The 16,039-nt window shown below is 39.4% G+C and overlaps 1 protein-coding gene across 1 annotated transcript; it reads left to right on the top strand.

The window, feature by feature from the left end:
• The first annotated feature begins 91 nt into the window (after positions 1-91).
• On the top strand, positions 92-13,438 carry ptpn1 (protein tyrosine phosphatase non-receptor type 1). The gene is made up of 10 exons (XM_083555409.1): positions 92-189; positions 327-458; positions 2,464-2,554; positions 3,954-4,054; positions 7,164-7,262; positions 8,560-8,697; positions 8,862-9,071; positions 9,675-9,836; positions 9,941-10,104; positions 10,451-13,438. Exons 2-10 carry the CDS (start codon positions 402-404, stop codon positions 10,749-10,751), a joined length of 1,323 nt encoding a protein of 440 aa, XP_083411535.1. The 5' UTR covers positions 92-189; positions 327-401; the 3' UTR covers positions 10,752-13,438.
• Positions 13,439-16,039: the final 2,601 nt, after the last annotated feature.

Raw genomic sequence — 16,039 nt, 5'->3', positions numbered from 1 at the left:
GAGAGCAGCATGCCACCATTACAGCAGGGTAGTGAGCGATTTTGGACATTATCTGTGCTGTGATTGGCTCCTGGTTGGGGATTTCGGGTGCGCGCGCTTTCTGATTGGCTATTGGGGCGAGCACAGGGGCGATGCGCAGAGTCAGCGCTGTGCTGCGGCGGTGCGGGAGAAGCGCGCGGCGTGTTTCCGGTAAGAGCAGGCCGAGAGACAACAGCAACGCGTTCAAATAAGCCCGAATTCGGGAGCGAACTAACGGCCCGAGCGGAGTTACGGTCCGGGTGGATCTATCGCCGACTCGCTAACAGATCCTGCGTCTTATTCCACAGGGAGCGACGGATCGGCGGTAGGGGAGCGGGCGGGTAAGAGAGAGAGAGCGCGAGAGAGTGAAAAAAAGCACGGCGATGGAAGCCGAGTTTCGGGAAATTGATGAATCCGGGAACTGGAACGCCATTTACCAGGTATTAGCCCTAGTTGATAAATATGAGATTGTGTGTTTAGGTATGGAAACACACTCGGACCGCGGTGTGTAATGTTCCGGTGATGACACTTAGCTAGCTCGCGCGCTACGGAACATAACATAACGTAACGTACCGTAACGCAGCCCGGCAGCGCTGATAGCGTGAACTGATAGACCGCTGACACGCTAACGACTAGCTGCTCTGCTAGCGGCCACACTCCGCTTAGTGAGAACTCCTCATGCCCAAACCACTGCTCCGAGCTCCCCTCATAAAAACAAAAGTTTTATTTCTTTCTGGATTCCAGATAACTTTTACTTGTTTTTACTTTGTCACTTACATATCATATCGTATTATTTCATACTTTGGTAAATAGCTGGGCTGTTAATTCACTGACCCTGTTCTAGGGTTGTCACGATACGATCATTCTGACTGAGATACTGATAACTAGTATCGCAATGTTCGATACAGACAATATTCAATATTCTCAATATGGAAAATATTGGTATAATAAGAACCACAGAGAATGGAGAATGTTCAATTCTTGTGTGTGTGTGTGTGTGTGTGTGTGTATGTGGCTTTCAAAATTAACACTGAAATAGCACATTAATGCAAATGAATTGTAATGCCACCAATTCTAACACGCGATCATTTCTTTTTGACTATTTTTAGTACAAATTAGGTGAAATTATAACCTTCAACGCAACACACATTTATTCACAACGTCCTTTTGTTTCATAAACTCGCCCAAAAAAATCATTTTCGATCACTAAACTTTTGTTTTACTGATGCCAAGTCTCATATCAGGCACCAAACTCCGCCATGATGCACACATTCGGCAATTAAAGCCGTCTGGGTGGAAACATATCAAAAAGTCGGTTTGGTGTCCTGATGATTTACATAATTTGAAACACCATAATAAACTTTAGAACATTTACAAGATCATTTTGTCCTCATGCTTTATGTGGAGTTCGGTTTCACTGATGATAAACCTACGTTTGCATAAAGCATCCATATTTGTCCGTGCCCATGTTGATTAGAGTATTAAAAACTTGAAGTATTTATTGAATGTACTTTTAGAACAAGTAAAAATGATTTAACTCACAACAATCTAATACACACACACACACACACACACACACATACATACATACATACATAAATGCATATTAGTTTATTTTTAATTACCACCACTCAAACCTGGTAGCATGCATTTAAATAATATTAATAGCCAATATGTTAACATACTGTTTTTAGAGTGTAAAAAGTTAGACCAACTTTTTTGTTTTTACACTATGAAATAGTATTAAACTTTTATTATTTTCTGCAGCATGACCCATTCCCTCACTTATACCCTCATAGATTCACTCTAAAAGTTTATTTCATTTCCCATATAAGTTTAAATGAGATTAGATTAATGATCTAAAATATATTTCTGTCCTACTTTCATGCAGAACCGACCACTGACACTTCACTCAAGTACATAAGTGTCTAACTGTTTGTTTTTTTTTTTCCTGCGAAGATGTTGCTCATGCAAATCTCCTTAACAAATTCATGGTCTATTAGTAAAGCTTCACCCGTCATCGCTCTGTGATCTGCCATCTGTTTTTTCTCCAGCTCGCTATTCTCTATCATTGAACGCACGTAAACAGAAAGCAGGTGCTTTTTTGCGAGCGCCTAATCCAGTTAAACCCGAACGAAGCCCAGAACACGGCATCCCAGCCGACCCATTTCTCATTCATGTACAGTGGGTCAATGAAAATGCTCCTGGCGTCGTTTCCTTACTTAACTGACCTACTAATACGGCCCATTATAGAGTGATAGTGAAGAAGTAAAAACAATACATGTCTGTGTGCATGCATGTGGACATCGATGTTCTCTACCGCAACAGGAACAAAGCATATGCAAAAGAAATCTAAGTACGCTTTTGTAATGCTTATTGCAGCCACTGAGAATCTTGCCTTTATCGTATGGAAGAGATGTAACAGATATTTGTTTCTGTCTCCAGGAAATCAAACAACAGTCAAGTGAACTGCCATGCAAGTTTGCCAAACTTCCAGAGAACAGAATCCGCAATCGCTACAGAGATGTCAGCCCATGTATGTACTTTTTCTTTAAGATTGGTCTTTTATTGGGTTTTTTACTTTATACTTTAATTTATAATCCACAAAACATGCTTTTCAAGCTGTTTCTGATTAAATGGAGTGCTGTGTAATAGCCACAAGACAAGCCCCTGTTATCACTTGCAGTGTAACAACTATAAATGTTGTACTTCACCTCAAAGTGAATTCTGTCCTAAAGACTGTACTGCAGCTGACCAATTACGGTGACCTTTACAAACCTCTGATACTTGCGGCTTTTCTCTAAAATGCTAAATCAACATGTTATGGCAAGAAGATTCACTGTAATAATTCATTCATTTTCTCCCGCTTATCCGTAATTCGGGTCGCGGGGGCAGCAGTCTAAGCAGGCCCCCGCCTTCGACTGCTGCCCAATCCTCACAGCACCGTCCCTTACGGTCCCTCCTGCAGGTGGTGAGCCCACGGGAAGGCGGCCCCACGTCACTCCGACGTCACGGACCTTGATATTTCCCTTGTAAGGGAGATTCACTGTATCAACAGTTTTATTTATTTTTATATATTTGTTAGAACAAGTGCATTTTTAAAGAAAATTAACACGTTCTGACCAATCAGATTGGAGAATTCAGCAGCAGTGTGGGTCTGTTTGTGCATTTTTATAGAGAGAAAGTTTACCCCAAAATGTAAACTAGAGCCCAGAATGAAACGTGATCATGGAGAGAAAATTGGTGTTACAAAATATGTCATATTAAAAGTGTTTAAAATATTTGTTTCATTAAACCTCTTGAAAACTTTCATGAGCTCTCCAGCATACTACAGAATACAATCTTGTTAGCTTGCTTTATAATATAAGGTATACAATCACTACGAATCGTTTCTTTATATTAATTAGGATTTCGGATCTCAACCAAAAGTCTAGAACAGGCCCAATTGCTGCTTTTGTAATAATCTGTATACGAATTTTGCTGTATTGATGTCATACCACCTCCACCCTCTGCTTTTTTTTTTCTCTTTTTTTCTCTTCCGCCTTAGTGTCTTCAGAGAGCAGCGCTGCTGTGGTTTCCTCTTGTTTTCTCTTGTGATTTTCACTCGGGCCTAAAAACAGCGTCAAGTTTTTCATGTAAAAATCACCTCGTGTAGTCTTCGGCCATTTTGGAGAAAGATAACCCATTGTATTATGCAGCTTTTTTGTGTTTTGTTTTACCAAACAAATATCAGGATGATGCTTGCATTAACTAGGTGGAACTGAGAATAGGACCTGAAAGAGATCTGTGGTGTTTGTGCCACCACAGGGGCCTCTGGGAAGTCCTCCTCAGCTGCACCTGTGTGTCTGCATCAATGTTTGGCACTCGGTCATGTGATTTTAGTTTTAAGTATGTAAAACACTTACTGTTTGTGTCTCTATATCTCCCTCCTCCAGTCGACCACAGTCGAATTCACCTTCAGCTCGGCACCAACGACTACATCAATGCCAGTCTGATCTCCGTGGAGGAGGCGGAGAGAAGCTACATTCTCACTCAGGTTAGAAGACAAGGGAGAGCCAGTGGCCTCCAACGTGTCGGTCGTGATATGGGAATAACCGTATCTCCAACATAACACTGTCCCTTCAGATTGTTAATTTCTAACTCATAATAAAGACTTCTGTACATTCACACGTGCCTAGGGAGAACTGAAACCCCATGGGAACATAGCATTATACATGGCTGCTTCTTTAGATTCCAGTTCCAGGGTTTCTTATCTATCAGTGTTCTGTGGATTGGAACGGTCCACACTGTTTTTTTCCCCCTCTCTAAAGCGCTGTTAAACGTGTCGTGACAGCTCGGCGTTCAGCTGTGCTCTCGCTATATAAAGGTTATAAGTGTACAGTGGAATGGATTTCCTCTTTAATAAGGCTACACACTGCATCTGCCCCTAAATAAGAACAAAAATCCATTTATATTGAAATGATTTGAAGGTCCTGCAAATGATTTATGAAGTCAGGAAACTTTTCACCATTTCATGTTAAGGAGTTTCCCTCACATTTGCTTAGCTGTCAGTGAAATATTTGCTTAGAGGAAAAGTCCAGTTCCAGTGCTTGTTCCAGGCTGTAAATTGGAGATGTATGTTAAGAGCCGCTCGGAATCGTAAATCATTTCCTATAAATGGACATCCCGAAGTGTTCTTTCGTTTTATACAATAACAATTTTGCCCGTAACTGCAGATTTTGATTAATTAAAGACCAAGACACAGTGTATAGTTACGTGTAAGGTTGTGGAATGTCCACAAGACAAGCTCGTTCCTGTTCCGTCTCATGATATAACAGCTGTAACCAGTCATTCCTTGACCACCCTCTATATTCTCTCTCTTGAATTTTTTACTCCGACAAAATATGTAACTTGTAATATTGTGTGGGAAACCCCAAGGCACAAAGAAACTCCAGTGGAACCATTGCAGCGGTACTGTTTCAACGCTCTGGTGCTGGAGATCCTAAATAAACATCTTTTTGCAAAAAAAATGAATCGTCAACAATTACCAAAATTTCTTTGCAGTCAGAGTGTAAGTTGTTACTACAGAAATGAAAAGTGTACGCAAACAAGCACATAAAGATAAACCTGGGATTTGCTGTACAGCCAAAACTGCTTTTGCAGAAATGTAATCAGAGCCCTCTGACCAATCAGATTGAAGAATCCAGCAGCACAATCCTTCACTATAATCGAGTTCGGTGCACTGTAACATGACTCAGACTTTCACTGGAACTAAAGCTCTTATAATAGATCATAAATCAGCCAAAAATCTTTATTTATCCACATTCTTAGTAGATTCAGTGCCAGCATTAAAGAGATTGTTTATGACTGTATTCAAAGTGAAAAACCGCTTCATAAGATGCAACACATTTCGGCAATTTGTTTGCAAATAATGGCTCTGCAATGAAACGTTTCATATGCACCGATCTTCTTTCAACCGCACCAGAGGCGTATATGCAGATATTCCTGGCCGTCAGCGCTTTTACTTCACCTAAAATATTTTGGAATTACCATGTAAGGTCGTACCATGCGCATCTGTAGATCAAAAAATGCGGGAGGCAACGCGGCCGTCTGTTGCGCAAGCACGAACATGCTCAGGTCTGTCTCGTGTTTACCGTCAACCTATTCTTCTTATTAGTGTACTTCAGTGTATCGAGGCATTTCTTCACACACATCCGCTAAGCATACGCAGTTTGCATTAATCGGATGTATTTGAAGTGGTAAAAAGTTTAAATCCAGGAAAAGACGTGAAGTTCGACATTAACTAGGAAACTGTAGATGATACGAGGGAGAGAAGTTTTAAAGGAGCTTCGTTTATTCATTGTGAAATTGAATACTACTATACATGTCGCTTGTGTATGTATATAAAGTATGTTTTTTTAATTATTTATAGGTTCATACCCAAATCATATCGCTCCAGCTATGAAAACAGTATTACAGTATCCTAGTATTATTCTTACCTTAAATACAATAGCAGTTAACATCGTGAGAATATTGTGTCATTCCGATTGAACATCTTGTAAGATCCTGTGAGCGATGACGTAAAAACTAGTATTTTCCTAGTATTTACAAACTTGAAGTGGAACATTATTGGCAATTATGACATTGAGTTTTAATGGGTAGTGACTGATTCCGAGAAAACGCAGGAAATGCCAGCTGCTTATTTAATGCCGCTGACGTTTCCCGGCCCATTTGTAATATGTTGTGAAATACCAGAGAATGTGTCAGAATTAAGAGGTACAGACTCGTCTGAACGTGCTATTCCCTTCTGATTTGTGGCCTCTGGTCCAAAAACAGGAGAGTACAAATCTCCATTAAAAGCCTTACACCGCAATGAACACAACTCTGGTAACCCTGGTTTGCATGTTGAACCCATTTGATTCCATTAGAATGTATTAAATGCGGTCACTCACTCGCGCATGTGCAAATACTGACCTAAACTAATTAGAAACATGCCAGAAGTATGTGGACACCAGACCTTCACATCCATAAGTGGATGGTCCTAAAAGTATTACCTCGAATTAGAAGGCACACAATCCTACAGGATGTGTTTTGTATGCGATAGCATTAATTTCCCTTCATTTGAACTAGGAGACCCAAACCAGTTCTAGCATGACGATGAGCCTTGCAGAAACAGAGCTCCATGATTATAGGATTTGCAGCGTTTGGAGTGAAAGATCTTGAGTGGCCTGCTATAAAGCTCTGACCTCAACACTATTGATATTTATTTACGGGTTGGAATTTACTGGGATGATTTGGATTGCTGATTGGACCACAAGACTCTTCACCCTACATCAGTACCTGACTTTACTAATTGCCAAAATCTGGTGGAGCATCTTAGTAAAGTGCTGGTTATTATAACAGCGAATGGGGACTAAATGGGATATTTAAAAAGCACGTGCGAATCTTATGACCAGGTGTCCGCAGACTTTTGACTGTATGGTGTGTGAGACTCTAAAGCTAGTTATGAAATGTTAAGGTCATAAAATGTTCCCAAAACAAGAAAAGTCTTGAATAATATGTGATCAATTTTTGCAGTTTCCCCCCTGATTTCACAGAAATAAATGTAATAATTGAATCTGTCACTCTAGCTTATCTCTTAACTTTCTCTTCTCTTCTCTTTCTAGGGTCCTTTACCTAACACATGTGGGCATTTCTGGGAGATGGTGTGGGAGCAGAAGACTCGTGGAGTAGTCATGCTGAACCGTGTTATAGAGAAAGGCTCGGTGAGAATCACCGACTTCATCCTTCACTTCACTCCCCCAGTTCAGCTGTACATGCTGATCATTAGCAGCAGATCTTTTAGAAAAAAAAAGTGCTGTAAATACCTTTTAATAAGTATGTCCTAAGAGAATAGAGCAGCTTTTATTTGTCACTTGTACATTACACAGGGGGTTAAGGGTCTTGCTCATGACCTAAGAGTGGTCCTTAACCCCCTGTGCTTCAGGGGCGCCGTATCATGGCTGACCCTGCGCTCTGACACCAGCTTCTGAACAAGTTGGGATATGCGAAGAAAAGAATTTCACCGCGCTGTAATGTATGCTGAATATGTGTCGGAAGCTTTTATGACACTGTAGGAACATTGTTTCCCAAGTAAAGAATAAAAGATGATTGGCATTCTGTTATAGGACAATAATCACCACCACCAGTACCCCTGTGAATATTTTCTTTAAAATGCAGAAAGCTGTATTTCTTCGAAACAAATGACTAATTTGAATAAGCCACATCATATTTTTTTGTCATATTTATTCCATTTAATGTTGTGGAATGTCCATGAGACAAGTTAGTTCCTGTTATTACTCACAATGTATTCCAGCTTTAAACAGTCATTCCGTGACCAGCCACTATTTTCTCTCTTAGTCTTTTTGAGATGAAAATTCTAGCTTGTAACATTACCCGAGAAACCGCAAAGAAACTCCTGAAGACTTTCCCGTGTCGTAAAGGAAAATTTCAAATTGAGGCTGTACCTCTGACTGATTCGAGGAGACGACATAAATAAAAAAAAAAAAATGTAAAAAAAAATCGTAAACACATCCTTGTAGAAAATTGTTGATTTATCAGATCAGCAATTGCACTCTCATTTTAAAACTGTCTTCACCTTTAGCCTAGAAACGATTCCGTACCAAAACATGTGATTTGCTTTAAAATATACTGTCAGATCTGCAGATGAATAGCGATGACCACCGCTAATTACAACAGTATCATAAATACTCGTGGGTGGGTTTTTTTTTTTATCTTTAGAAAAAGAAAAAAGATATTTTCCAGGAGCTCAAAAGCAAACTTGTCCATGCTTTGTGTTTGGGAGGGACTGCAATATTGTAAGCTCATGTATGTGGAAGAGGGAAGCTAGCATGTATTGGCTGTCTTGGAAGGAGCATGTGTTTGCCTCACCCTCTACATCTGATGGCTATCGTGTAATACAGGAAATATGGGTGGTAAATGATCAAATAAGGGAGAAATGGGTATGGCTATGTTTGGAGAATGGTAGGACGGAATACATTGCTGCTTGTTTTGCTGGATCAGGTGAAATGTGCACAGTACTGGCCACCGAGGGAGGAACGGGAAGCCATTTTCAAAGACACAAACTTCAAGCTGACTTTCGTTTCGGAGGATGTGAAATCATACTACACAGTGCGGCAGCTGGAGCTGGAGAATCTTTCAGTAAGAAACTTGGCTGTCCTTTTAAAAAAAATAAAAATTTTTTATGAAACATTTCTTAAAACCAGATGGTTGATGTTTTTTATTATCCAGGTCAGTTACACATTTGTATTTTAGACATTTGTATCCGTGTGTAATAGTTACTCTGTGTGTGCACTTGTATACAGACTCAGGAAACCAGGGAGATTCTTCATTTTCACTACACCACCTGGCCTGACTTTGGTGTGCCCGAGTCTCCTGCCTCTTTTCTCAACTTCCTGTTCAAGGTGCGAGAGTCAGGCTGTCTAAACTCGGATCAAGGACCCGTCGTGGTCCACTGCAGCGCCGGCATCGGTCGCTCCGGAACCTTCTGCCTTGTAGACACCTGCCTCCTGTTGGTGAGGGAGTCATTCATAATTACTTTAGGTTCTGAATTCCATCTGTGCTGTTTTTCACTCAAATGAATATGGCAATAATATGAATTATAGGGACAACTTATCTACACTGGGAGTCATTCTGTCTTCTAATTCTGAAGAGTTTTATTTTTCAGATGGATCTATTGCTCTTATAGACTGAGATGGGAAGAATGTCATTTTTTCATTGGCTGTGACATTTCAGCATAGTTACTGTGTTTAAAGAGGACAAAATTTAGGAGGACATTTTTTTGCTTAGCTTTTAGACTCTTTTTATGCAGTTTGCCTTTGACACGAACTGAAATAATTCAGTTTCAATGAGTACTGCCTTCTCTTTCCCCAACCACAAAGCTGAACTCCTTTTATGGCCAGGAAATGTCCAATCCAAAGCCATTGCAATATTGTGAAACACATTTTCTTTCGAAGGTATCCTTGAGATTGAACAATTGGTGTAAGTTTAGAAACATTTTGAAAAAATTTACAAATTTATCCCTGAATAGTCGGGTTTAAAAACTGACGATGTACTTTGATAACCTCTTTATAAACTGTTTGCTTGTGTTTTTAAATATGTTTCTTGTCTACATGTAGATGTCACTGCGGAAAGACCCGTCCTCGGTTCAGATCAAGGATGTCCTCCTGGAGATGAGGCGGTACCGGATGGGTCTGATCCAAACAGCAGACCAGCTCCGATTCTCCTACCTCGCGGTTATAGAGGGTGCTAAGTGCATCATGGGAGACTCCTCTATCCAGGTAAGAGAATATCCTTGCAACACATGTGGCATGGTTGAATTTCTGGCATAGTAGAAATACCTGGTAGCACCTGCATTTATTGGTCATCATGTTTGTGTCCTTAGGAGTCATGGAAGGAGTTGTCAAATGAGGAAGACCCTCCCCCAGAGTTCACTCCTCCTCCTAGGCCACGCCCACCAAAGCCCCCTTACAATGGACCCCATTCCCCACCGCAGTTTTTTCCTGAACATGAGGTTATCCAGGCTAACAACTTCATCCAAACACACAGGTGAGAACATAATACAGCTGCACATCAATGCCGGCTCCACATAGCGTTTAATCCAGGCAGCATCTCGGGTCACAAGAGTTTTGTATATGTGACAAAAAAATTTTTTCCAACCCAGCAAACTATATTAGATTAGATTCCTAGACCACTGCAAGAACCAGATTTTGTATTTGTTAATCATTTTGGATCATTTAATATGAGCTATGCTTTTACCGCCAGTTTATCTAAACATAGTCTAATCTAAAAATAAAATTTGATCTCTATGACTAAGGTTTTCTCTTTCTAGAATTGCATATAAATAAATAAAAATGCAAATTATTTGCTTATTTCTTCTCTGCCCCTCCTTCAGAACCGCTCCTTCAGAACCGCAGCTTCGCAAACGGACAGTGGCGACGGTGGAGGCCTCGGCAACAGCGTCTCAGAATACGGAATTCGAGACGCCGACAATGCCTGCGGACGAGCCTGGCGGTGCCGACGCTCCGAAGCCAAGCGACCAAGTCACAGCTACGACAGAAGCTCCGCCCAAACCATCACGGTCACCACCAGAGAAAAGGCCCGAGGGACAGTGGAGCCCCCTGCTGGCTAGCATGTGTGTGTGCACCGCGCTGGTTCTGGGAGCATACATCTGTTACCGTGTTTGCTTTCACTGAGTTTCGCTCCCTCTCTCTTTGTCTCTCTTTCTTTCTCTCGCTTTCTCTCTCTCTCTCTTTCTCTCTATCTATCTATCTGTCTATCTATCTTTATCTGTCTTCCTGCATCTCTAGCTCTCTCTCTCTGTCCCTCCCTCTGTCTGTTGTTAATTTGAGGGTGGGCAAATAAGTTCTGCTGGCCAGCCAGCTCTCTCTACCTCCTTTGAGAGAGAAGGATTTAGGGGAAAAAAAGAGAGTAAGAGATGATGGAGAGGGACAGACACCTGCTGTCGAGCCCTTTTTCTGTTTGTTTCAAATTTATTCCCACTTTCTTTCTCTATGCAGTTTTGAGAAAGGGTGTAGAGAAAAGACTTTCTTAGCCAAACTGCTGTTATACCCTTTTACACGACACCCACCCACACACTCAGTCTGTCTGTTCAACAGCTCAGGGCCTCGCATTTCAGGTGTCCCCCACAATATGACATCCAGGTTTTACTTATCCAAAAAAAAAAAAAAAAAAAAAAAAACTTTTATTATTGCTGCAATAAGCAAGGGAATGTTTGTGTGTCGCGTGTGTGTGTGTATGTATATAGAGGATGTCTGTTTTTGTGTCCAAATAATAGGTTGTGTGAATACACATTTGTGTCACAGTTAAAGTCAGCATTTTTGAAAATCAGTGCAGTTTGCATACACCATAACTGCCACACATAGACTTCTGTGGCTTTGGCAGTCTGATTAGTTTTGCCAAATATACAGTGTTTGTTTCCCTTTTGTAAGCTTCAATGATGCCTCATGCAGAGCTCTGAATTGTGTGTGTGTGTGTTTGAGTGAGCGAGGAGAGGAGGGACTGCTTTTGAGTCCACTCCGAAAGAAATCTTGCCAGTCATGAAATAAAGGTTTATGTTCTTCCTGCCCATCTGCAAGGGCTCACGTTTGCACTTAGGCTTTTTTGAAAAAAGGAAACATTGTGATTTAAATATCTTGATCAAAGATAAGATACCAGCGTGTCCATCTTAATCGTTGGCCTGGTTTTGCTTTAGCTCATACAGAAACTCAGAATTTTGGGGGGGTTTCTCAACATTGGTTTTGCTGCATCTTTTTTTTTTTTTTTTAAACATCTAGTCCATTCGTCTTGTAAGCATTTGATCAACATATTCAGGGACCCTGACCTCATTTGTATGCTGTAGTCCAGCTCTCTGAAAGCTTTTCTGGCTCTGATCCATGTAATGTTTTGAAAAGGGGCATGAGGGATGTTAATAAAATGTTATTTCAAGGTTATGACTCCGTAACCTTTGCAGGCCGCGTTTACGCACAACACCACCAGGTCCTTTAATGAGTACTTGTCCCGGGCCAAATCCCAGTTCGGCATTTGCAATCATAGCATATTTGAGTTGGTTTAAAACTTTTTCTAACGCATCGACTTCAATGCAACTTATAGCCACCAGAAGGCAGCATTGATGCAGGCTCTTCTGTAAAAGCGTTTTTATAGGTGTTTGGCCGTCATTTGCTCTTCATGCTCCTTTACTAGCAATACACAAATCCATCTAAATGTCAGTGTGTCTTTAGAAATGGCTGTTCTTGGGATGCAGCTTGTAGTTTGCAATGGCAGCTGTGACGTTTTGTTTCCGTCACAAAACATCATCAAGGACAAACAATTTCTTTTCTTCTTCTGCTTCAGAACGTATGATTTCCAATTCTGATTTTTTTTTTTTTTTTTTGGGGACAAACTATAGATTTTATCAAAGGAATTTTTTCATTTGTATGCTTCAGCCTAAAATGAACGAATGAATGAATAAAACAAATTTGATGAAACATAGGGGGGGGGGGGGGCTGAGAAATGCTGGGAATAACATGCTTTAGTCATCTCTGCAGTTATTTGCTCATCTGTGTGAATTAAAAAAAAAAAAATAAATCACTGATTATAATGGTCATGGAACGGAAAATATTAAAGCGGACAATAATGACAATGGAAATTGCATGTATTAAAGCGTTGGTTTAGACTTTCAATTTTTTATTTGTATTTTTTTTTATATATATATATATATATATATATAAATATATTTCTCTCAATATACTCAGTCTTTTGTAACTCTGCTGCCTCTTTCTAATCAGACCAATAAGACTTTTGATTGTATTTCACCTCTTTACTGGGAAAAAAACAATTGTGCTCATCCACTGCAGCTCTACCTTCGGTTTCGTGGTTTGAGTACTGAGGTCCAGTTTTAATCTAGTCACCATTACACACTGCCCAGTTCTTGTATCATGTCCTGAATGTAATACCTTCCTTCATCAACATCCTTTTGTCTTTACCTGTTATAATGGGTTGCTTTTGTACTAGGTATATCACTTGTCTGTGAGTGTCTATGCCAATGTGTGATTTATTTTTGGAATGGCAAATTGGCAGAATCTTAAAACAAAAAAGTTCATATTGAAGGCCTTGCTGTTCTTGTTTGTATTTGTTCCTCACCATCTTTTTTTTTTTTTTTGCTAGTTTTTTTTAAAAATCATATGTCTTACTATTTTTTGTTTTTGTTTGTTTGTTGGGTTTTTTTTGTTGTTTTTTTTTTGTAAAAAAAAAAAAAAAAGGACTACTGCTTTGTTGTGGTTGGATCTGATTCGTGTTGGCGATTTCTGTTTTTTTTTTTTTTTTTTTTTATGTTCAGACTGAAAGCCAAACAAATGCTGTGGTAATAAAATCATGCGTCTTACAGCTGTGTTCTTTTGGTTTTGTTTTCAGCAAACTGGTTATTCCAATATCACATAAAAAAAAACACAACAACCCGGGACTGAGAGTATAGAAAACCAGGCGTGCTTGATCATTGATGCACATCTGGTTTTGAGGTTAATTGCTAAATTCTTTCATGGATATTCGAGCGCACTAATTCACTTATACGTTGTTTCTTCAGTTTACATTTTGGCATTTTTACCATGCCTCTGATGACCAGTGGTTTATTTCGCAATGCTGGAATCTCCATTTAATTATAATAGAACTTTCATTTTTTATTAGCATTACATGGGGAAGAGGAAGTGGAAGTGTAGTAGTGTACACGGTTTATTTAACTGTAGCTACAGTTGCCTTCTTTCCTGTGAAAGTATTAAATCTGTTTTACACAATACCTCAAATATGATAAATACCCCAGTGGCTTAACAAAAGCCCACCCTTCATTACAATCTTAATTTGTGTTTATCATAAAGCAGCCACAAGGGGGAACTTCAGGATAAGAAAGGTTTCATTACAGATATTGACGCTTGTCTTTTCTTCTGTTGATCACCAAAATACACTCATGATAACGAAGATAAACACACATGCATCAGCAGACAGGAATGAGCTCTCTTGAACAACAAATAAAAGAACATGGGGGGAAAAAAGTACATTTGTTCGTTAATAAGCTCATCGGGAAAATATTTAAGTGCTAAAATCAGCCCAATTCCATTTGATAAACACTTGTTCTTACAAGACTTGCCTCAGATAGCTTACTATGCTCAAGTTTGTCATTCAAGACCAAGATATTAGGTTTATTAGTGTGTTATGATGTGTTCAGTCATACTAACCATTTGTGTGTATGTTGTCCATCATTATCTGTTCATGTTTAAAGAATTGTGGAAATAAGAAAACATGGCAGAACTTCTGATCGTACAAAGTGCTGACTGACACTAGAGATTCACTCCATATATTCTAAACATCCACACTCTAAAAACTTTTAAATTAAGGAGCAATTACATACTCAAATGAGCACAATAATATCAATCATGATGCTGGAACTACTTTCTGACTTTCTGACAGAAATTAAAGCGAATTAAGCGTTCATCTGCACTGGGGTGTAAATACAAATATACAATTTTTTGTGGTATATTTTGACACAGATAGAATAATGTTTTAGAAGCCATGCATTAATACAAACCTCGCAGTCTGGACCACCATCAACATCTTTTTACCAATCAGAATCAAGCATCATACGATTTCACTGGTTTTATATGTGCTTTGTTTTTCATTATTAGTGAAAACCTTCACAAGAAACATTTAGTGTATGGCCAAAAGTATTCGGCCACCACTTTCATATGCACCCATTATAAAACCATGGCCATTACCTTGATATTGGAGGGCAGCTATAATGATTTGCGATCACGGAGCTACGAAAGCGAGGTTAAACAGTGCTGCGTTTTGAGAGGACCTGGTGTGTAGACCAGTTCATTTAAGACAACTGTGTGTTTTTGCTAAATAGTGGCAACATTTTTTTGGAAGGCCAACAGTTAAGGTGTACTTTTAGTCATACTGTGTACTATTCTTGAATATATATATAATTTATTAACCATGAGATTTGCTTAAATGTGTAGTATAAACTTAGTTTTGAAGTTCCTCAAGTTCCTGCTAGCTCTACTGAGTTCTACCTGAAACCAGAAAGAGTCCCAGAGGAACAAACAGAAAAATAAAAATCCTTCTGGAGTTCAAAAGTTAGCCTATGCTTTTAAATATTGCAATATTAACACTTGTGTGCTTTATGTACTTATTTGTAGTTGACCTAATAAGTTATACTGCATGAGCTGCATGAAATATTTAGTTTGTTTTATTTGGGGCAGTTATGAGGGGAGGAATTCCAGCTTGGCGTGCACCTCTGGCACTCCTCCACTCCATTTCCTGTAGCATTACTCAGCCCTTTTTTCTGGAAGTGTTCTCATTTTTCTGATAAAAATGACCAAACAGAAAACCCAAAGGTGGGTTTAAAATAGTTGTTGAGGTTTTATCTGAGATGGTCCTTAATGAGAGCCGACCGAATCTTCTCAATGGCTTTCAAGTGTCATTCAGCAGAAGAGGAAGATGTTCTGCTCTTAGTATGAAGCCTGTTGTTTCCCAACGTGTCGCTCTTGTTGTCTCGGTCTCAGTCATAACTGGTTTGTCCTGTCTAGTCTGTAAAGCACCAACTCACTGCTATTGTAGCTGGGATTGCAGCCAGCCTTAAGAAGTCTTTTTAAGCTTCTCATGTACAATTTTCATCCTTTTTGTTTGTCTGCAGCTGTATTCTTTATTAAAAATGAGAGATAATTGCATAGTATAGTGAATAGTGCTGCATAATACTATATTGTAGTTATGAGAGTGCTACATATTAGCATATAAAGATTAGAACGTTTATATAAAGGTGTGTGGAGTTTTACATATGGAATCAAATGGAAAAAGTAGCTTCAGGTGTCCGGGTGGATTTCATTGTGTAAATGATCAATAAGGTTGATGGGGGTATAAGACATTTAGTATAAGATATAAACTTTTTTTTCTAGCTTATTTTTTGTGTGTCAAATCATAGGGACCTTTTGCA

The sequence above is a fragment of the Silurus aristotelis genome (assembly GCF_946808225.1).
Source record: "Silurus aristotelis genome assembly, chromosome: 11".
NCBI lineage: Eukaryota > Metazoa > Chordata > Actinopteri > Siluriformes > Siluridae > Silurus > Silurus aristotelis.
This window is presented reverse-complemented; position numbering and strand designations above follow the sequence as displayed.